Below are 24,248 nucleotides of genomic sequence, written 5' to 3'. Positions count from 1 at the left end.
GGTGAGCAAGCCAATCCTGCTCACACAATACCTTTTCAAAAATTTTCCACCCTTAGTACCCATACTAGGTGGTTGTTAATTCCACAAACTCTCAACTTCACAATAACTGAGTAGGAGGACATTAGCTGAAGGTGATGGAAACGTCCTAACGAGAATGGCGAAGCCATGCCCATACCCATCATCAGCCAGCTCCTTGTAGGCTGCAAGATTATAATAAAGTACTGTTGTTTTATTCTCCTCCCTTCTTAAATGTAAGAGAAAATCAGAAGATTAGAAAGCAGCTCCAAAAGCAAAATATTATCTTCACAGTGCACACCTAAGTATCACAGGACCTGAATTCCTCTGTTTAGGTAAGAAACGAGAGAGAGAAGAGAAAAGAGAAGAGAGAAGAGAAGAGAAGAGAAGAGAGAAGAGAAGAGAAGAGAAGAAGAGAAGAGAAGAGAAGAGAAGAGAAGAGAAGAGAAGAGGAGAGAAGAGGAGAGAAGAGAGAGGAGAGACAGAGAGATAGACAGAGACTTCACTGATTTTAAAATGACTAAAGAAAAAATACATTACATTTTCTTAGTGAAACAGATTATATTCTGTGCAAAGAACTTTAGATAAGATACAAAGAACAGCAGGCCTACCTGATAAAGGCTGAGAGGAAGGAAGAGAGGGAGGGAGGAGGGAAGGGGAAGGGAGGGAGGGAGGGAGGGAGGGGAGGGGAGGGGAGGGGAGAGAGTAAGTTCCTCATTTAAAAGCAAAAGGCCTTCTTTACTTACACAGTGATGGAGCCTGTGTATCTAAAAATCTTAGCAAAACGTTCTGGAAAACAGGCAAACTAGATCCAGTAAGAGAGGCTGAAGAAATGGACTCTTTCTCATCTAGGACTTCTGATTCGCCACATCTCTGCAGGTTAAAAAGAAACCAGGACAGTGAGTCAGAGCGTGCGTGTGTGCAGCTACAACAGGTGGTGATTTGCCAGCTCTTACAAACATCTGAACTCTTGAACAGACGAGTGACTGAGCTTTCAGCACTATCTGAAGACCGCATGTCACAGTGGTAGAATTTCTAATAGAGGAAACCTCTCCATGACAGTTCAGCTGATCCGAGACCACCCTGAAGAACGTGATCTATGTAAACTGCCATTTCTGCTCTGGACTCTACAGTAAACTCTGCATGTTAACAGTGCCCTACTGAATATATAAGAGAGTACAATTGAAATACTGCCTACTCCTATGCAAAACGGCTGGACACAGTTTAAAGTTCATGTCTAATCATGTTTTTCCTGGGCTTTCTGACACAGTTATGACAGATCAATCTGTGCTGTGTTTCTGTCACGAAGATGCATCTAGAATGCGTGTTAGGAGGTGTCAATTGAAGAAGCCAACAATTCTTACAAAAACCATTCTTTTGCTTACTTATGACACTTCAAAAAAAAACATTCCCTAGGAATTACTCTCTGTGACTCCTGAAACACAGCTAAAAAAGTATTTTTGCATTGCTATTTACTACAGAATTTACTAAGCAAGAGATTAAACTATTTAGAAGTAATCAGAATCATCATTTCTATTCTTTTTGATATTTCTTTGACCTTTCCTATTTTGATCCTTTAGTATTTAACTGGGTTATTAAAAATATTACATTAAAACACTAGTTATTCAGTCTATCCTCTATTTTCAAAGGTCAACTGTTAATGACTCCAATAATAATAGAAATCAATTATCTTAGCCATCTCTAAGAAATGCATGTTTAGATATATATACATGTTTGGTTTACATCAACTTTGAAAGCTCTCTGTGAATCTCTTCAGAGTGATACGCATGTGTATACATATGCATGCATTACAAAATACAGAGAGAAGAGTAAAGTGGTATAGAAAAGAATAAGAAACAACCTAGAAAGAGCCACAAATAAGCGAGAAATGAGTCTTGAGTTGGTGAGGTCCAGTTAGTCACTACAGTTAGCATAAGACAGCCTAAGGTCCAGTTAGTCACTACAGTTAGCATAAGATAGCCTAAGGTCCAGTTAGTCACTACAGTTAGCATAAAATAGCCTAAGGTCCAGTTAGTCACTACAGTTAGCATAAGATAGCCTAAGGTCCAGTTAGTCACTACAGTTAGCATAAGGTAGCCTAAGGTCCAGTTAGTCACTACAGTTAGCATAAGACAGCCTAAGGTCCAGTTAGTCACTACAGTTAGCATAGGATAGCCTAGGGTCCAGTTAGTCACTACAGTTAGCATAAGATAGCTGAAGGTCCAGTTAGTCACTACAGTTAGCATAGGATAGTCCATCTATAATCCACGGAAGACAGAAGTGAAAGGTTCTTCCTGTTTACACTCTATACCACAGTCATTTGTTCACACCTTAACAGTGTCCTCCAGTCCCAAAGTCAACAATGTCATCTTTTGTTTTTGATGACCACAGCTCTGCCAATAGGAGAGAAGACATCTGTCAGAGTGTTTTTCCCATTTCATTTTCCATAACTTCACAGGAAGTTACTAGCAGCCTTATGGAGAGCCAGGTGGATGTTCATCCATTCACATCCACAACCTGAGAGGCTGGACGCAGAATCCTGACCAGGATGGGCAAGGCCTCTGTTGTCAAGCTCACATTCTGACAGGGAGGGCAGATATTAAACACAGGCACATCATCTACCTTCACTTGGGCTGCAATGATGAAAACAGAGCAAAACAGTGATGTGGGTAAGAGCTGCTAGGAGTGGGTATGATCACATGGTGATGGCAGACTTTCCATGTTACCTAAGGATGGTCCACAGGAAGACACTTAATGAAATGGCAGTGTTCTGCAGAGAGACACCGGGCACGAAAATGTTCAGGAGCAGAATTTGCCACTCAAAAGGGATAGCCAGAGCAAAGGCCCCCAAATAAAAGTAAGTTGTATAGGGTGAGGGAACAGACAACCAAGATCGGGGCGAGAACATGGGACCCAGAGGACAATGGGTACCAGACATTATTGGAAAGGTAGGTAGGGCAAGCAACAGGAAACTCTGTAGATCTTAGAAAGCTCTGTCCACCTTAGGAAGGGGGAACATTTACACTTCTAAAAGCCCATTCTGGGATCTGTGTAGAGGAAGAGGGAGAACAGAGGGGAAGCAGATGGGCATGGGAGTCCAGAAGTCATCAAGGGAAGGCAGGCCAAGGGTCTCAACAGATTACAAACATTCCCTGTGGCCACTGGGCTAAAATTTACATTAAGAATGCTCACTTAACCTGGCTGTGGTGGCACACACATTTAATCCCAGCACTGTGGAGGTAGAGAAGGATAGAACTTTGAGGATGAGGCCAGACTGGTCTACAGAGCAAGTTCAAGGACAGCCAGGGCTACACAGAGAAACCCTGTCTAGAAAAAAAACAAAGGAAGAAAGAGAAAAGAAGGGAGGGAGGGGGGAGGGAGAGAGGGAGGGAGGAGGAGGGAAGAAGGAAGGAAGAAGGAAGGAAGGAAGGAAGGAAGGAAGGAAGGAAGGAAGGAAGGAAGGAAGGAAGGGGAAATAAATCACTTAGAAAGTTCCCCTTAACAGTAGCTAATGCTGACAAATGTTGGCTATGGTTTTCATTTTATATGTCTGGCGCTTTAATGATTCCATCTAGAACTAAATCATAATCTTAAAAATAATTCAAATTGATATCTGTGATCTCATAATCCTGTCTCTCAAAATATTTCCAAGTTTGCTAACACATTCTGTAGCTTCAAAGTGTCATAAAGTTGGTTTACAATGTATACAAGTTTACATGTATTTATTGGTGTTTTATGAATCTCAGTGTCATAATTTTGGGTTTCTTTGTTCTTTTCAGATGTTAAATTTTAATTTTAAAAGATACAGTTCTTAATTATTCTAGGACACTAATTATTGTCAGTGTCTACTTAGATCCTACTATGAGTCTTAGGATGACACATCCCCCCCACATACACTCCTTTCTCAAGACAAAGAAAGCTAATACAGGTAAGAACCAAGATATCCCTCCTCAGTGCAGTGCTTTAAACTACATCATGCATACGTTGAGAGAAAACTGGACCTACCTCTGCCTCAATCTCTGCTTGCCTTTTCTCCAAGAGTTTCGCCACGGCCATGGCCCTGTGCTTGCCAGATCGTTTGCAGCTCACGGCCCATTCACATAACAACGTCACCACAGCTTCATCATTGGGGGCAACCTAATGACGAAGAGAAATGTACCAACCATATCATAAGGATGCAAGCAAATGACGGCCTCATCCTTAAAGCTTTGTCCCCAAGTTTTACCAGCAAATCATCTTAACTTAATTAGGAAAGGAAAACCTCAGTTAGAAAGAAAGAAATCATGCAAAATTCATCTGAATGTGTAACAATTCCAAGAGAGCCAGCATTTCCTTAAAGAAGCCTTGGCGCTCTAGTACTGAGTTTCAAACCCATGAAGAGAAACGACCACTGGACTCCAAGAGCATTGTTACAAAGGCCACATACGTCACTCCACTGTTAGGTGGGCAAAATGAGGACGATGATTTGTTTGTCGTGTATTCCTATCTGGCTTCATTATCAAATGACCAGTGAGAAACTAGGAAAAGAAACAAACCAGAGGGAGGCTGGAATGTTGATGACAGGTGCGTGGCTCATCTCACCATAAACAGCAACCGTGAAGAGGGAAAGCCAAGCATCCAAAGAACCAAAACCTGAAAGCAGACCTGGTCAGCGACGTGCCCTGGCTATATGCAGAACAGTATCAGTCCGGGGACAGACTCCAGTGACTAGGGATGGGAGGGCTTTGGGGACCCACGGGGCGTGGAACATGGCTGGTGGGGCTGAGGGGTGACAGAAGAAAGACTGGGCTCCTGTGCTGTCCCTTTGCTTTACAGCATCTGTGCCACCACAGCAACGTCCTGGCTCCCAGACTGTGGTATTTCTCAGGAGCATAAACATTAAGCTAGACAAAGTAGACGATCACAGTATTAGCACTTAAATAGTGTGCTGGACACTCTTAACACTTCAGAATTCATGAGCTCAAGTACAGTTATGATATAGTTATGAGCACAATCCCAGGAAGCGTAATCACACACATAAACCGAGGCTTGTGGACCCTGATACCTATAAGGATTCCAGAATAAAAATGGATGAGGAGCTGTCAACACTAGCAATCCATTCAAATTCTAAAAATCAATTTGCTTGGACAGTCCATTTGGAAAATCTTATTTCCCTTTCCTAACAGGTATCATTTGCAAAAAGCTTCTTGGTTAGAGGTAGGAGTTTGTGTCCATTTCCCTTTTCAGTGCTAGGAATTTGTCTGGCTTGAACCTGGCTCGAATCTATCCAGGGATTGTGCATGCTGCCACTATCTCTATGAGTGCCTACATGCATCCCTGTTACACCTGGAAGACATTGTTTCTCTGAAGTCATCGACCACCTCTGGCTCTACACTACACTACACTACAGTTCCATGGGACCCGACCCCCTCCCCTGACCAATATGGGAATCAGCATCCATGTGGTGCATAGACATATATGCTGGCAAAATAGTCAAACACATAAAAATAAATAAGTAAATCTTTTACATTTTAAAAAAATAAAACAAGGGAAATAACTCAAGTAAAATAAATTTTGATCATGGCATTTAAATTTTAGAGGGCATTGTGAAGATTTTTCTGGCTGAAATCAATGTAATGCAAAAGCAGGGCAAGTTAAGGTCAAGTCGATTCCTGAAGCACCAAGTTTGGATTCAAAATATGAAAGAAATTAAACAGTTAAACTAATAGAAAACTGATAGCAGCATTTTTAATCCAATCAGTAAAATGCATTATGTTCACACTTTTAGGTATTTCTTTTACATCTTCAAGATCAGATAAACACACGCTTACAATAAAATCTAAGTACTTTACTGCTGGCAGCCTCAGGCCTGACAGTTCAACTTCCTCTAGCTGTTGTCCTCACCATACATGATTTTACATCTAACTGAGGTATGCTGTACATACTCATTCAGTACCTTGTGTGTGTTCAGTAACATCTCAACTAGGAGAGAATCATTAAGCTCTACTGAATGAACTACAACAGTGGAGTGAGTCATAAAACTACATTCCCCCTTCAGCAAGCAGCAGCTTTACAAGCCACCACCATCCCTTGGGAATACATCTATGAACAAAGACTCAGTGTAGATGTAGAGAACGCCCCTCCCCCATGTGCTCACATGTCTGAATTCTTGGACCCCAGTTGGTAGAACTGTTTGGGAAGGATCTGGGGTATGGCCTTGTTGTTGGAGTATGTTACTGGAGATGGGCTTTGAGGTTCCATAAGCCTATGCTATTCCTAGTTAGCTCTTTCTCTCTCTCAGCATTACGGTTGTGTCTCAAGTCGTAAGCTCTCAGCAACTGCTCCAATACCAAATGTGCCTGCCTGCTGCCACACTCCTCACTATAATGGTCATGGACTTACCATCTGAAACTACAGGCCCCAATAAAATTTTCTGTAAGTTTCCTTGGTTGTGGTGTCTTCTTACAGCAATGAAAAGCAACTAAGCCAGGAGACAACACTCCGAAGCACAGTGAACAATGTACACAAACAATACACAAAAGACTAGGAAGACAGGGAGAAGGCAAGCCCAGTCCCAGTGCCTGCAGTGTGTGTGCAAAAGGTTAGATGCTATGGAAGGAAGAAGTCATCCTCTAGAGATGAGAAGGCAACGTTAGTAAGAAGCTGAGCCCAGAGGAAAGCAGAGCTCAGTGAGGGAGCAGTCCTGGAAACATTCAGTGTAGGACATGACTAAGAAATGTATATTTTGATAGTCTCAATGTTCATAGTGTTTTTATCTAGATGGAAGAATTACAGTTTCATTTTATACTTTTATAGTACAAAAGAAAAGTATTCTTTCTATTTGAAAAAAGAATGAAACTGGGCCATGAAGGAAAATTACGGGCTTTCTGATAAGGAATAATAAGTGTAACAGACAGAAAAGCCCTATCTAAATACAACCAAAATCAAATACTCTAATACAAACTTTGGGTATAACCCTACTCTCATGTGTACCAGACATTGTATTCTGCCCTATTTATGTGTGATCTCATTTCAGAAGCCTGAAAATAGTTATTGTTCAAGCTATGATGAAAAATAAAGGCCCAAATCCATTGCTTAGCCCAGAACTACTCCAAACTACCAAACTCTCAATCCCCCATGACTGGCCACAAGGTACCCCCATCTCTACATGCTATCTACAAGCAGCTGGTATCAACTGAAGCACATTCCAGATCATGAAGAAACAAATCCTTCGTTTAAAACCAAGTTCATTCTGTGTTAATGGAAAAACAAACAAACAAAACTATGCCACTATTCAGGCCAGAATAGTTGGTTTCATCTTGCTCTAAAACCTACATGCCAACTATAAAGGAGTACCTTATGCATGCCTTGGCCACCCCAGCCTCCTGCAGCACTGCTGGTTGTCCCTGTAGTTCTCCAGAGCTCCAAAGAGCTGACTTCCTCTCTATAATCAGGCTCAGTGATCCATGCTGACCAGAAAGAATGGATTAGGTTGTTCTACAACCAAATTCCTAAAGACCTATTGTTATAGCATCAACCAAAAATTCATTCAAGTATGTACACAACTACATAAAAGGTAGAAAATGTAGTTATTCAGATAACTACCAGGGGCAGCACACTGGTGTTTGAATAGTAAATGTAAGAAACCTACAGTAGAAGTTTTAAAACTGGAAAATTTCCTTAACAACATACTTTGTAAATAGTGCCATGCAGGATGATGTTATCAAGTACAATTCCAGCTTAGGTTATAGAGAACCTTTTTCAAAACTAATATGTTTTATAAAAGGGTTAGAAAAAGGTGTTATGAAGCAGGTGGACCCTGCATTTCAACTATTTGTTTATTCATTTAATATTTATTGAGCACATTTTTATTGTGAAGTCCTCTTCTAAGCACTGAATATAAAAGCATTCTCACATTTTAGTTTGGAGGATGGGAGATCAGTAATATTCTTTTGGATATTATTTCTATTATATCCACACAATCTTTAAAATGTTCATATAATTTGTTTCAATAATTCAGTCTCTGGGAATACAGATATGGAAAAAATCTTAAATGTTAACAGAAATGTGTGCTCCAGGCATCAGCGGGGTATGCTACCAAACTGATGCTCCTGCTGCTCCCTGTCTCAAGCACTGGCAGTGACTTGGGTAATGACATAAATCAAAGAAAAGTGGGATGGCTTCTTCACCTGCAGACAATAGTGCATACAGAAAGCTCATGGGTCAAACCATCTGTCTTCAATAAAGGAACTACAGGAATGTTTAGGGATGGGGTTTGTCTTTGGAGGCAGCAATGGTTAGATTTTCACACTGGTATAATTCTCAACTTTTACAGCACTCACTGCTTAGCTTTTAAATACACACAAGCAAGGGGCACACAAAAACGGTGGGTATGGAGCACAAACTTAACTATAGCACATACAGATAAGGGCAGGGGAAGGTGTGCCAAATGATGGGGTCAAGCCCTGGCATAAATTACAACATGTAATCAGAACAATATATACGATTTAATTCCCAGCCAGGTGAGCATATACCACATGCCTTAAATCCCAGCACTCAGGAGAAAGAGATAGGCAAATCTGTTTGAGTTCTAAGCCAGCCTGGTCTATGTAGTGAGTTCAGGCCAGCCATAGCTACATAGCAATACCCTGTTCTCAAACAAAAACATCAAGATCATGAGGAAGAGGAGGAGGAGGAGGAGGGGAAGTGTTTATTTCTGACCAAAAGATTATATTAAAAATAGAAAATGTTTATGAATGGGGCTAAGAGGCTCTTACTGTTTTATATGCCTAAATTCTACTCCAACTCTAAAGTAGCTATTGCTATTCTCATTTTCCAGATAATTAGGAAGCATGTACATGCAGTACCATGTTGCTGCTTACCTTTACAAGAAAGCAGATCCTAGGGAATCTGCAGAGCAGCCAACCACTACAGTCTCTGGACTAGCCCCAGCTTCCACTTCTAACCTGACTGACATGCAGGAGTCAAAGAATGGACCACTGAGTCCTGGATGACAAGGAATGGACCACAGTGTATTGTACAGCGAAGGTTCAACAGATGTTTTTAAATCAAGGGGTAAACCAAAGCACTGTATTATTACATGGAACCAAAAGAAAAACACCGATAGCATGAAAATGTCTGCTTAATCCAACAGTAGTTGACTGAGTACAAAACGCTAGAAGGGTTCCTGTCCCTTGCTCATCGAGTCAAGGATGAGGCCCTCAACACTACCTCTTAGCACCACTGGCATTTCCCAGTTACACCACTCTGGTAGAGATGGGGAAGAGATGAACAGAAAGAAAAAGCAATAAATATTTGAAAGAATATGAACATTACTGAAGTCTATATAAACTATAACTTCCGAATCAGAATTAATTGGAAACTATTAAAACCAATCAAGAGCTTGGTATCATAAACATAACAAATGTATAATATGCAGAAAGGAATTGGTAACATTAAGCAGTAAAAGAAAATTTTAAAGCCATTGCAGAATATCACAGGACATAATCCCAATTATTTCATCCTCCATCTTGTCATCGTTAACTATCAATATACACATAAATGCCTAAGAAATCACCCAAAGACACGACTCAAAGTTAACAGTAGTTATTGCTAGTATTATACTGAGATAGAAAGAATGTGTGTTTCTGTGTGCTACAGCATGTTCTTGTCCAATGCTTTAATAATAATCCCATGATTTTTATAGTTAAGCTGAAGCCCAAGTTTAACTTGTCAAATGTCTAAAAGTTACCAGGCTACACAATGAATATCAGACCCTAGCCATGTGATTCCAGAGTTAACTCCTAAGTCTGCCAGGCAGAAGAGTACAGCCACAGGACAAAGTTGGAGGCTAAAAGAAACTGAAGATAGACAATGCATCCATGTACAGTAAATGCAGCAATCACAAGAAATAATTTCTATAATGGGAAGAAACAAAATCCAAATCTCATAAAGGTCCTCCACATAACAACACTATGAATCTGGCCTGGTGAATGTGGAGCACACACCTAGTAGTAAAATTCCTGCTGTTTTAGGAACACACAATTATCTTTTGCAATGCCACCATTTCCAGAATGAACACATCACATTCATGAAGAAAGTCTTCCAACATACAATGAATTTAACAGCTCTTAATCTACAAGCATCAAATTAGGCTTTGGGTATTGTTCATTAACCTCAGGGTCTATATCGAAGTGAACTAGGGATCTTCTTTGTTTTCACAAGTAAAGGAAACAAAGTATCAATTAAATCAGATGCGGGCTTTCTGAAGAAATGAGAAGACATCTGGTGTGTTGGTTTGCCATTTAAAAATACTTAGGAATACTACCTAGATTATAAAATGCTATCATTAAAGGGAACAGAGAAATAAAAGTCAGCGACTCGTTACTGTAAGCATCAGGTAACTACAAGGACTTGAAGTCAGCTACAAAAGAAAGCTCTCAATAGTTCTTTACTCCCAGACTAAAAGGTCGTGCTTGTAAATGAAATCAACCACTTAATACCAAAAAAAAAAGATGGTCACATGTGAAAATATTATTTGTAGAACAGCACCAATAAACCATACAGACTACCATACAAGGGAGTGGCAACAGCCAAGAGTGGCCTGCAAGCTGAGACACATTATGGGGCACTGAGTGAACGTCCAGTTATGTCAGTCAGGGAAGGTCTCATCGCTCAGACATCAGCCTCTGCACAGGGTCACATTTCTAAGCATTTTTAAACATAAGAATAATCATATAAGGTAATAAAGTACAGACTGTTTCTGGGGTTAGAGGAGGGCCCAAGGGCTATGAGGAAAAAACAGGAAACAGCCATACCAGCTGGTCATACCCATGTATGTACATTACAGTGTTGGTTAGCCCCCCTATAGAAATGTGACTGCCTGATCACATCCTGCAGCCTCCTTCCTCCCCTCTTTTCTCATCCTAGATGCTAAGAACAGTTTAAAGATCCCAATAAAAAATGCGTTATATAGCCATATATGGAAGACACAATGTCAGAAGTGTACAAAAGATCCAACTCTGTAACATTTGGGGGATCTAGCTTGCTGACAGTCATCTGCTGGACAACTGTCAACAGAGTGAGAGGCCTTATGGTCACATTTCGTGGACACGAAATCTGACTACATCTTGGCCAAAAAGACCTTTGGATTTCTTATATAACACACATGGCATTTATTCTATCTATGAACTTTTCCATAAGCACATTTTCCAGAGATAGTTAGATGCCTGTTTTGTTGTTTGTTGTTGTTTCTCCTGAGGGATAGAGAGATAGAGCCAATTTTCCTAATCTTACATTCTCAATATTGACAATCTTTAGATTCTGCAACATCCCAGAAACTAAAGGTCTGGAGTAGAAGAGCACCATTGTGTTTCTAAGTGCAGAAGATGAAGGCTGCACATCTGTGGACTCTGACAAGAAATGATGCAAAAATGAAAACCAAATTAAGACAACCCTTTGGAACATCGTAATCAACTAGTCCTTTGTTGCACTGTGACGAATATAAATTTTTCCATCTTTCGGTTAAATTATCGTTTAAATAATACAAATGGAGAAAACAGAGTCCCAGGAAACAGAATCACTGAAGTCATGTGGCGAGAATTATAACTGAAAAATAATCCTTCCCAAAGACCTTGAAAAGTGCTTATCTCCCATATTTAAAAAGATTGATATACTATACTTAGATTTCCAAATCACTATATGGTATAATAAACCATATTATGCATGTTAAGGAAAATGAAGGTAACATGTAAATAAGAGAAATACAAATTTCTAACATTTTTTCTTTAGAGTTATTTGCTCTACTGTCTTAACAAAGCTGCCTAGTCATGAACATAACCACTGAGGTTAACTAGCACTACCATAGGAAGTGGATTCTAGTAACAAGGCCATTGTACACACAAAGGAAATGATGCCAAGGCAGTTTACAAAGAAAGACAACTAGCAGCAAAACCAGTTCAAAATACACTGTAAACTGGCATAAAGTGCACGGAATAAGCAACTCCACACTGTTCAACCTCAATACTTAACTGTCCTGTGCACGGCTCTACATGGCACAGCTCTATAATCCCAGCTGTATGAAATGGTGAGACAAGACTGGACGTTCAAGTCACCCAAGCTACAGGACGAGCTCTCAGCCAACTCTGACAACTATGTGAGACAGACACCGCCTCCAAGTTTAAAAGAGTAAATAGAGGGCTGGAGATACAGTTCTGTGGTAGAACACTGAACCAGCATGTGTGAGGCCCTGAATTCAATCCTCAGTGCTGCAATAATAATAGTTTACTATGCTGAAATTATCAAAGAAGCTTTGAGAAATTACAGATTACTCCTACATGTAAATGTTCCAGTATCAATACACAGGAAATTATTCTAGCCATCATAAAGGCTGCCCCTCCTCCTGCTGAGATTACATCTGACACTGATCTCTTCTGCTATGTTGTTGGTGAAATGATTTCCAACAAGAACAATAAGACTGGAATCTATCAGCCCAGTGTGTGCCCATCCTTCCACTAATGAACTGGCTGTGAACTTAGATAACTCTTCTCTAATCACTAATTTTCTCATCTAGAAGATTTTAAAACTATGTTCCACAGGCCAAAGAAAACTTCAATGCGATGACACATGACAAAAGGCAGAACCTAGTGCATAAAAAAGTGCCTGCAGAACCAGCAGGACAGCCACGGTGACATGTAGCTGTTAACTGTAGCATTCAGGAGGCTGAGGCAGAAGGATGACAAATTTGTAGCTAGTCCAGGCCACAATGCAAGTTCCAGGGCAGCCTGAGCTACAAAGCAAGGCAATGATGTAAAATAATTTTTAAAGCATTTTTTTTTTAAATACCTGGTGGCTAGAGAGATGGCTGCTCTTCCAAAGAACCTGAGCGTCTGACTCCCAGCACCCACACTGGCTCGCCACCACCTATAACCCCAGCTCCAGGGGAACCAACTCCCTCTCTGGCCTCCCCAGGATCATACCTGTGGTATACACGCATACAGATAAATAGACAGATAAATAAAACCTAAGGAGCCTTTGGCCAATGAGATGGCTCAGTGGGTAAAGGTGCTTTCCTCCAAAGCCTGACAACCTGAGTTAGATCTCGGTGCGTTACATGGTAGAAAGAGAATTGACTTCTTTGTCCTTCAATCTCTACACTAATGCTTATTATAAAGTGCATGCACACACGTACATACAATAAATAAAGGTGTGTGGGGGGGGGGAGAGAATCCTAAGTTCTTTCTCTCTTTTGCTTCCAGGCCATGAGGTGATTGCCTTTGCCTGTTATGTTCTCCTGGTATGGCGTGCCACCCTGGCACAGAGCAAAACAACAGAGCCAACCAATAATGGACTGAAGCTTCTAGAACTGTGAGCCACTATTAAACTTTTCTGGAGCTTGTGACATGGCTCAGCAGGTGAGTTCAACTGCCACTAAGCCTGAAGACTTGAGTGTGATCCCCTGGCCCCACAGGATAGAAGGAAAGAATCAATCTCTGCAGGTTAAGTGATCTCCACAAGCACACCGCAGACAGACACACCAGAGACAGAGAGACACAAGTGATAAATGTAATTAATGCAATGTAAAATTGAAAGTATGTGTTTCCTATTTACTAACTGTATAAATGTCTGGACACACACTGTGTTTACCCCAACTGTTAATATCAATGACATTTAACTAATTGATTTAAGAAAATGGTAATTCTGAAAGATTCATAGGACTCTCGAGTGGAGCAGGAAATGTGACATTCTAAAACACAACACTGGTCTTGCCATACTGTGAGGAACATAGTATGAATTCAGTATACATGAACCTCAACAGGAAGCCATCCACATACACTTCTCTTGCTTTACAGGCAGGGACTTTTGGCTGCTCCTGCAAAGCTCATGTGTTAACAGCCCCTTGCTGGCAGTACTATTGGATAGTGTGGGAACCTTTAGGAAGTGAGGCCTGATGGAAGAAAGTATCTTTAATAGATATTGGGAACCTGTCCCATTCCTCCCTCCCTCTCTCCTGCCTCCATCGGTGTACCACATACTCCCCTCCGTGACAATTTAGCTTCACTATAGGCCCAGAAACAACAGAGGCAAGTAACCATGGAACAAAACCTCTAAAATCGTGAGCCAAAATAAATCTTTCCTCAGCTAAGTATTCTGACTGACATACTTGATGGATATATCATTTCATGATCTTGACTGATACTTTCAGAAAGTAACTTGTTTTCTTTATATTAAGCAACAGAAACCCCAAAGGGATTAAGCATTTGCAAGAACATGATCTACTTTACAGCACTAAGCCACCTCACCCTAGACGGCTCCATCCCATCCAAGTGCTTCTTTACTGTAGATAAATACTTCACAGAAAACAAAAGGCGAAAAATCCAACAGACCCTGGCTGAGACTTATGGATGAGTAGGCTGTACAATGGATATTTGTGCATGTGTCCATAAAAGCACCAAGGGGCTCAGTATAATCAATTTAACCATACTATATTCATTTCTCCTGCGTTACCTGCCTCGATAAATTTCTGAGTCCTTATAACAGTGGCTGCTGCTATTCAGTACCAAGCTGCATGACGAGCACTGTGAATGCTTAATGCTGCACTAACAATGGTTTTATTATTATTTTACATCATCCAGAAATGAAATGCTCCTTTACACATGTAAGCAAATTATCCACGGGTATCCTGACAGCCTGTTGATTTCACAGCTGAGGGGTATCCTGTCACCCACGCCCCTGCCTCCACTTGCAAGTACCTTCTTGTCTGTCTGAGTCTATACCGATTGTAAAGAAGATACACATTTCATTAAGTGGCTCTCCTCTCATTCAAAGCGAATCCTAGGGGTGTATCCTCCTCCCCATTATGGCACCAGCAGTCTTTTAGCGAGCACAAGAACCCAAAGTGAGTAAATATACACTGATCACATCATCCCCGGAACCCAGGCATGAAGCCAGGGACGAATGATGTGCTGGAAGTCACAAGACACAGACCTCGAGGTCACAGAGCCAAGGCGTGAGAAAGGTAAGTGTGCAACAAGCACAGCAAAGGCAGACACAAAGCTCTCTGATTTTTGACAACAGTAATCAAGCAGAGCACCTCAGCCTAGTGGATTCAAGGTAGGTAAAGTACATGCTAAACTTGAGACTTTAGTTAACTAAAAGCTCTAAACTCTGAGCACAAACCAGCATGACACAAATATAAACAAGACCGTGTAGGTTTGTGGTTTGGGGTGGGTGGTGGTACTAGGAGTAGGAGCGGAGGAAACGCCCATGATGCTGCTGTTCTGAAGCTCTCTGCCTGGTACAGCTGGCCTGGTTTTTCCATGACTCAGTGCAAAGTCCATTTCCTGGGATCTCAGAAGAAGAAGTGAAAAGCAGCTTTTCCTGCCACTTTTGGATCTTCCTTTTATCCATATCCCTGAGGCACCCAAAGATGCAGCTGCCTCTGCTTTCCTATCAGCCATAACCAAGGATAGCGGCCAAGAGGAAGGAAGTGGTCCAAGAGCTCTGCAGAGCTGAGGGGCCCTCCCCACCCAGCTGCTTGGTAATGATGTCACCAGTAACCGACTCACTTAGTGACTGGAAGCTGAGGGACCCCACAGCCTACTGAGACTCCCCTCATGTGGCTGCTGGACCCTGACACTCCATCACAACACCCAGTAGAAAAGACTCTGAAGCACTGACCGACTTAGAGAAGTCAATGCCACAGAAGCACGCACCAGCAGCTTGGGAGCAAGCTGCATTCCAGCAGGCACAGCACAGATCTGCTGCTTGGCCTGGAAAGGCTTATATACAAATCCTGCTACTCCACTTCCGTTGAAATGTTGAGTATCCCCATCACAACCAGTCTGTAAACAGCCTCTGAGAGGGGCTGCCCTCTGTATACAGGGCATCGCCACACCAGGCTACACCACTTGCCTAACCACCATCAAACAGTCTCTGAGCTCTGAGTGGAAAAACACCAAAACTGGAGTAAAATATAAAGGGTGTTGAGGATAATTCCCTACCATCTTTACCGCAGCAGCACTCAAGTTGACACAGCCCCAGCAGATCACAGGGGGTCAAGGGAAAGAGGAAAAGAACGACACATTCCCATGAGCTATCAGGGAAAGTGTGCCTCAGGCCTGGGCAGGGTCAGCTCCTCTCACCACAGGCAGGAACTAGTCTCGACATCCTCGTCTGTGCACTGGAATTTCTAAAGGGCTTTCACCAATACTGAAGCTGATGCTGCACTCACATCTAGATGGATGTTCTCCCCATTGCTTATAAGGATGGAGAGAGAATTAGATTGCCCCCTTGGTGATTCCAAAGGGCAGAGAAAGGAGGGGGCTGAAGTCTCCCCAAATGGTATGGAGAGGAACATTCTGAGTAAGAGCAAACCTCAGACAACAGGGACCAGAGGTTGGTAACTTTATCTACCATCTAACATGATATATCAATCCTAGACAAATTAGGAACTCCAAGAAAAGGGAAGTATGTTTTGAAGACAGGAGATGGGTTTTTGTTTTTTGGTTTTTGGTTTTGTTGTTGTTGTTGTTGTTTTGGTTTTTCAAGACAGGGTTTCTCTGTGTAGTTTTGGTGCCTGTCCTGGATCTTGCTCTGTAGACCAAGCTGGCCTCGAACTCACAGAGATCCACCTGGCTCTGCCTCCCAAGTGCTAGGATTAAAGGTGTGCACCACCACCGCCCAGCGGGTTTTTGAGTCTTAACCAACCACTCAATATATCCTGTCTTACCAGAGAACTACTACATCATGTACAGGCAATAGCAAATTTTGGAATATACTTATAATCTGTTTTATAATCTCAAAGTATTCATGTTCAAGTGTTGTATAATTATGTATGAACTCTAGGCTCACAACTGTAAGTAACTTGCTCTAGGCCACACAGCTATCATTCAGCATTCACTTCTGAATTCCAGAAATATAACAAGTGACGCAGTGCTCAGGAAAACAGTAACCCCTGAGCCAGACACAGTGGCACACACCTGCAATCCCAGCACTAAACAGCCAAGGCAGGAAAGGTTTGAGTTCAAAGCTCTGCCTGAGCACACAGTGAGACCCTATCTCAAAATAAGAAGGGAGAGAAGGGGAGGGAAGGAAGGAGGGAAGGGAAGGAATAAGAGGGAGATGAGAGAGAAAGGCAGGGAGATAGGTAAGGTAGAAGAGGGGACAAGAAAACCCCAATAAAAAGTAAATGGAGAAGTAAAATTGCGACTTGCAAGCCTATACATAAGTATGTACCTTAATATAAATACACAACAAATACTAAAGCCATATTTTTTAAATGTTAATGTTAAATACTACAGATGAGGCTGTCCATCCAGATATCTTCCTGGATTAAAAGGCAGTAAGTGTGAACTAAAGGTTAACAATACCATTTTTGTCTTACTCAAAAATAGCACATTAACCACAAAGCCGCTGACACCTCTTTCCAGAATGTAACCAATATTCGCTATAATTACTGCTACACTAAGCCAACATGTGCATTCCCTCCAAATTGCTACTACATCCCAGGACTCAGTATAGGGCCCACATTGCCCTCTAGTGGCACAGCAGAGAATGCCTTCCTTAACAGGAGGCTCAAATGCTCCCCTGCTTCCTCAGATCAAAGACAAGTCAGTCAGATAGGTCCTGTTGTGGTCTGAATGTAAATTTCCCCTGCAGGCTCCCTTGTTTCAATACTTGGTCTCCAGCTTGTGGTGGCTGGGAAGGTTACAGGACCTTAAGATGTGAAACCCTGCTGGAGGAAATGTCACTGAGGACAGAGTTTTATCGCCTGGCCCCATTTCCTGTTCTATTTCTTGTGTGGAGATAAGCCGACATCACTTTGCTTCTGGACTGGTAGGCCAGCCTTACCCTTCTGATGCCATGTCTTCTGCCTGCCCTGAAGGGCACTAACCCCTCCAGCTCTGTAAGCCACAATCAACTCTCTCTTCCCTTAACCTGCTTTTTTTAGAATGTAACCTAATGGAGTTCTTGAACCCAGTGGCTTGTTTCTGGTACCCGCTGTGAAGTCACCAGGCTTCTCAGAGAGTCCTGGGAACAGTGGGATTGTGTTCAGAAACATCACGATACAATTTCTACCCTTGGTAAGGCAGCCTCCGTAACACTTACTTTTGCAATTGTTTGTGGGTAATTTGAGTTTCCCTGAGTGACTGCAGCAGGCCACAACCTTGTGGGTTGTGACCCCTTTCAGGGTCATTTATCAGATATCCTATGTTATTAGGTGTTTGCATTACGATTCATAACAGTAGCAAAATTACAATTATGGAGTAGCAACAAAAATAATTTTATGGTCATCACAACACAAGGAACTGTTTTTTTTTTTTTTGGGGGGGGGGCGGGGTTCGAGACAGGGTTTCTCTGTGTAGCTTTGTGCCTTTCCTGGATCTCACTTTGTAGACCAGGCTGGCCTCGAACTCACAGAGATCTGCCTTCCTCTGCCTCCGGAGTGCTGGGATTAAAGCGTGCACACTGCACCACCACCACCACCACCACCACCACCACCACCACCACCCGGTGAGGAACGGTATTATAAGGAGGGTCTCAGCATTAGGGCGGTTGAGAACCACTGGAATAAGGCTTTAATTTTTTTCCTTGAAGACTTATTTATTTTTAATTTATGGGTACGTGTAAGATTTTGCCTGCATGTTTGTGCTTCGTATGCATCGCTGGTGCTTGTGGAGGTCCTAAGGGGTGTTAGGACTCTCAGAACTGGAGTTACTGATGGCTCTGAGCAGCCATATGGGTGCTGGGAACCTTGGCCTTCTAGAAGAGCAGCTGACCAAGCATAAAAACAACTCATTGCAGACAACTCACATGTACATGTGAAAATCCCAGTATTCCTAAAACCTTTCATACACTACAGAGATGGAAAGTTTCCATCTCCGGGGACAAGAACACCATGCCTCCCCTCAATGAGCTGAGAATCATGGGGACTCATCTGCTCTCCTAAGTACAGAAACTCATGTCTGAAGAGACACAAACAAACTCCATTTGACATGTGCCATGCTTTAACACTCTGTTCCTTTGTGGCTCCTACAGTCTTGAACTTGTTTTTGAGAAGAAGATAATGGCTCACAAATTATTCCAGAAGAGGAATTAATGAAATGTGGGCCAGGTCCTGCCTGGCAAAGGAAATATTTTGGTTTTTGTTTTTTTTTTATTGTTTTGGTTTTTTTTTTCCACAAACCCATGACCAACGGTGAAAGAAAAAAATCAAAGAGACTTAATAAGTTACATAAAGTGTTTGCTCTGAAAATGTGTTAATATTTTATTACTCAGTATTACTCTGCATCTAACACAAGCTGCATATGTGAGCAGCATTTTTTCATTATTAAAATAATATTTCTATTTCTCTGAAGACTGAGTAAAAAAGGCAGTCTCTGAAAATTTTATATTTATCCAGCAGTTCACTAACAAAACAATCTTTTGATAGGAAAAAATAAAAATTATAGTTGTTAAGACTTTTCAAAAACCATGTCTGTATAGAGCCATGTGCTGCCCCCTGCTGTGCTACAGACTAAGTTACACCCCCAAACTAAAGCAGAATCTATATAAAGTCAAGCACTAGACAAGCAATATACTGAAACTAAAATGTAGAGATGACCAAAGGTAAAGAAAAGATTTTTCCCATCAATATATCAAGGTAGACCCAACCCAATGTATATTTTATTATAATAACAGTACTCATCTTGGTCCCAAAAAAAGAAAGATTAGTAATGCACATGCTTTCACAAGACATACAGCATAGTAAAGACGTCGCCAGAATTTACTGAATGAGAAGAAAACAAGACAAAAAGGAAGAAAAGTAGTATTAACTACCTCTTGGTTATCTTTGTTTTGGTTTGCCCAGAAAATTTTATGATAAAGCGTCTCCATCGAATTGCTGGAATCAGTTCGGTCAAAACAATGACGATCCAAGACTTCCAGTGTGTGCAAAACCCGACTAATAGTCACCCCTAGATGCAGAAATTAAGGAAGCAATTAGATAAGCCAGGCTATCAGAGTATAAAAAACACCATCACACAAGGGAAAGAGCTTTGTAACTCTCAGCATATACTATCAAGGAGCTGCAAGAACTAAACCATAGAAAGCCAGTAGCTGAAGGTGTAAAGCTCCCTCACTCATGTGAAGCCCGTTACAAGCATGAGAAAGAAAGCCTAAAGCTGAACACTCCTGAGGCCGTCACTCTTCCGTGGCGTACTGTACCTGCCGTCGACTCTTGACACTTGTCAAAAGACCACCGAACTTCTACTGCACGGCCTCTCTGTTTTATTTGCTGTTCTACCTCATAAATCCTTGCCCGGACCTGGAAGATAAACACTTCATGTTAACCTCTACTTGGAAACTCTCAATGGCTGCCTAAATCACGTCAAGTTTTCTATGTGAGTAGTTCATCCTCTGGTGAGGGACAATCTTTACTGTATCACAGGACACGTAAAATCCTGCATGAGCCATGCATTTTTTGCTTTACAAGTGATGACTTGATCCAATAATAAATACTGATAAAAACAAAAGCCTGGAGAAAATGTAGCAAGTGAAATTTCTTTACAGTATGTAAGGCAAGGCAGAGTTCAAATATCTTCGAGCCACTGGTCTAAGCAGGAAGTGAATGAGTAGTGCTTCAGTAACTGAAGGAAACAACTTAGGGGAAGGCAAGTGTCTTGGGCTAAGTATTAGTCATAACCCAAAAGCTGAAGCTGCATGAGACTTGAAGCAAATAATGCAGCACAAATAAAAATACACAACTCCTAAACATTACAAACTATTATTCCAGGGCTCACAGTCAGGATCAGAGTCATCATCAAAACTCCTGGGGTGACAGCCGCCTGGGTAACAGAACACTTTATATGTGTTTCAAAAAAGTGGGGGAAAGGTCCAAAAACTACCACCTAGGGTAATGGCAAAGCTGGGACAGGTATTACGATATCTCAGGTGTCAAGACAAGGCATAGCCCACCATGCCCAGGTGCTTCTGGGGAATGCAAACATTCATAAAAAGCAATGAAGCAAATGTCTACCTGCTGATTGAAAGCTGTATTCCCACCCGGCATGGGGAGGCTGGAAGGGGCAACCTGCAGCAGATCCAGGGGAGAGCCTGGGTTTGCGATCTTGTTTTCATTTGTGGAATAATTCCACACCAAGGCACTTGGGCAACACAGAGTGACAGTCTAGAAATAAAGCAGGAATATCCCAGACATTTAGAGGAGGGAGAAAAGTATTAACAGCAACTTCAATTAAAAAAAAAAAAGAAACAATGGCAGGTTTCCTACAGATGATCTTAAGATACAAATGTCTTTTCCCATTCTCAGCTACCCAAGTGGTAAGACAAGACTTAAGAGTCATCAGCACAGCTACTGAGAAATTAGTGTCATTGATTAGCTAATACTCCAACACAGGAAGCTAAGTAAAATACAGTATTTGTCACTTCAAATGTTTTTTTTGTTTTGTTTTGTTTTGTTTTGTTTTTTTTTTAATAGTTGAACAAAAAGAAATACAATTAGGATACTAAGTGCTAAGATTATAATTTATTATTTTTTTAAAAAACTCTTAAATATTGTGTCTTAAAGCTTCAAAATGCTCAGCAGATGTACCGCAATACAGGAATTATCCAACTTTTTCTATAAAAATCTGGACAACAAGTATTTTCAGCTTTGCAGGCCACCTACAGTTTCTGTCACATATTTTCCTTTGGTTGTTTTAGTTACACAATAACAACGTGAGCCTATTCTTGGCTCACAGGCTAGATTTGGTCTAGAGAATCACTCCCCCAGCCCTACTCTAAACTTTTATGGACACGTTTTTGAAACTCAGCCAGCTTGTAAGAAGCAGGCCCTACAATCGCCACAGCTGCTCCATGAGTCGAGTGTGCTGGCTTATCCTTATCTCAAAAATGCCAATCAAAAAATAAATGAATGATGGTTCCTGTATCTCAAGGCTGGTTCTGAAAACCAAATGGTTTAATATGTCACCACTTAACACAGTGCTTGAAACCAAACAATACAATTCCAAAGACTTTTTGTTTTGTTTTGTTTTTCAACACAGGGTTTTTCTGTGTAGCTTTGCGCCTTTCCTGGAACTCACTCTGTAGCCCAGGTTGGCCTTGAACTCACAGAGATGGGCCTGTCTCTGCCTCCCGAGTGCTAGGATTAAAAGTATGCGCCACCAACACCCGGTGAAAGACATTGTAGAAAGGATATAAAACTATGACAGTAGTTTTGTTACTCCTGTCTGTTTCTAGACTATAATTCCCTGTCTCCTTGTATGCCCAACTCTCCTATCCTCTTTGATGAACTCCCCTCATCAGCTCTCCACCACATGTGCCTTTCAGGTAAGTCATTTTTCACCATGAGCTCTGTGGGCAGCCTCAACCCATCTCAGGTCTGCCCTAGTCTTCAGAACTAGAAATGTAACCATTTCTTGAGCGTATCCACTTAGGGGTTCTACAAGGGAAAAAACAAAACAAAACAAAACAAAACAGTCCTGGCAAACAATCCTGGCATCTTTTGGCATTTGTGAGGTACTAGTTCCGAGGCCCTTCTCAGATACCCAAATCCACAGATGCTCAATCACCTATCTAAAATTGCATAGTGTTTGCACATAATCTGTGCAATCCTGTGCATACTTCAAATCATCTCTACATTATATGAGCGGCATGTGAATAGTCGCCACACTATGTTAGTTTAGAAATAAGACATAATGTCTGTGCATGCTCAGTATATGTTTTTTTTTTTCCTGAGTTCTTTCAATAATCTACTGATAGTTGTCTCTTCTGATGTGAACTTAAGCAGACAACAGGGGGCATCGCTTAGATACCTCCAAATGTATTTCTTTGCCCTAACTCCCTCTTTCTGAGCTGTGCTCTCCCACCAACTTCTTTCGTTCTCTGGCCAAGACAAATGACTAAAGTACAATTCACAGTGTCACTTCATTGATATAAAACTATCTAAAGACACCTGAGCCTAAGGCCCAGAGGCTCTTCCACTCACTAACCCCCACCAGACTCTACCTGCACACAGGTGACTAACGTGTTCTCTGACCTTTTTTCTCTGCTACCGCACCCCTCACCCAGGAAACCTCTTTCCACTGAAGCTACAAAACACCTACAAAAGTTGCCTGGGAAAGCCTCCCTGGCTTTCAAGCTGAACAAGAAGTTCCCTTTTGAACCACCACAGCCCTTTGGGTATCTCTCCATTAACACTTAGCATATGATACACAGACTACATTTATAACTCTTTCTTCTCATCGGGACAGTGAACGCCATGGAGACCATGCCTTCCCAAACACCCTGATTCCAGAACCCCTTGGTAAAGGGCAAGCCACACTAAGAACTAGAGAAACAGAAACTGAACACTAAGGTGGCAGCTCTGGGAACTGCTCTCATGCCTAACTGAAGGACCCAGAACCAGCACACTGCTGTATTCAGGGACAGCACAAGGAACAATGCCTGATTCTAAGGAAACCCAGAGGCATCGAGAGAGGCATCCAGCTCACGATGCCAACTGCAGACACTGAGAATGCTGCCCAGAGACGCTGTCTCGCCAGAACAACATGGCTGACTTGAACTATGGGTTCTCCTCAAAGGAAATGCAATCGAACTGCTTAACAATGCTAAAAATAGGCAGCAAAAAGCCAGGTGTGGCAGCACTCACCTGGAATCAGAGCATTCAGGAGCCTGAGGACTGCTCTAAGTTTCAGCCCAGCCTAGCATCTCTAGCCTGTCTCCAATTCAACAAAAATACCACAAAGGACAATCACAGTAATTTTCTTCTGCATAGATACCACAAATCTCTCAGTCTGATCTAACAAACAGTAATAGATGATAAATTTCTAATAAAAGTTACCAGGTCTTCCCACAATGAATTTTAACATAAAATACGGACCATTAATGGACTTACCTGCAACATACAACTAAGTCCATAAACCAAGGGGCCATGCTGTGCACAGGAAAGGAAATCCGAGAAGGCCAGCTGCATGGGGCTCATACCAGGGCCAGGGGTGCCAGGACTGGGGGTCCCGATACTCGTGTTGTTTGCTCCGATTATCATGTGGGGTGAGTGAGCAGCAAGGAGGTTGGGGCTATCACTCAGTAGCAAGGAAAGACGCCGGGCACAAAAGTACGCTAGCCGACGAGACAGGTAGGCTGACTGCACGAACTCATCTGAATACTGGGAGAGAGGAAAAAGGACAGCAGGAGTCAGGCAGGCCTTATGCTTCAAAACAACTATTTCAATCTGACTCTCCTTACCAGGGAAGAAA

At 41.8% G+C, this 24,248-nt stretch overlaps 1 protein-coding gene across 12 annotated transcripts in view; it reads right to left on the bottom strand.

Annotated features, from left to right (window-relative positions):
- Window positions 1-24,248, bottom strand: part of Med12l (mediator complex subunit 12L) — a 344,347-nt gene that overhangs the window by 239,471 nt on the left and 80,628 nt on the right. For 9 of the 12 annotated variants that reach the window (XM_037206612.1, XM_037206616.1, XM_037206619.1 and 6 more), the window contains 7 exons: window positions 23,888-24,157; window positions 21,011-21,160; window positions 20,200-20,299; window positions 19,813-19,949; window positions 4,021-4,152; window positions 2,346-2,408; window positions 762-888 (listed from right to left, as the gene is read on the bottom strand). In XM_037206612.1, coding sequence (XP_037062507.1) covers window positions 762-888; window positions 2,346-2,408; window positions 4,021-4,152; window positions 19,813-19,949; window positions 20,200-20,299; window positions 21,011-21,160; window positions 23,888-24,157 — 979 coding nt within the window. The remainder of the gene's footprint in view (window positions 1-761; window positions 889-2,345; window positions 2,409-4,020; window positions 4,153-19,812; window positions 19,950-20,199; window positions 20,300-21,010; window positions 21,161-23,887; window positions 24,158-24,248) is intronic. The other 3 variants (XM_037206617.1, XM_028882184.2, XM_028882186.2) reach the window with 1 other exon arrangement.

Source organism: Peromyscus leucopus, chromosome 6 (assembly GCF_004664715.2).
Source record: "Peromyscus leucopus breed LL Stock chromosome 6, UCI_PerLeu_2.1, whole genome shotgun sequence".
Taxonomy (NCBI): domain Eukaryota; kingdom Metazoa; phylum Chordata; class Mammalia; order Rodentia; family Cricetidae; genus Peromyscus; species Peromyscus leucopus.
This window is presented reverse-complemented; position numbering and strand designations above follow the sequence as displayed.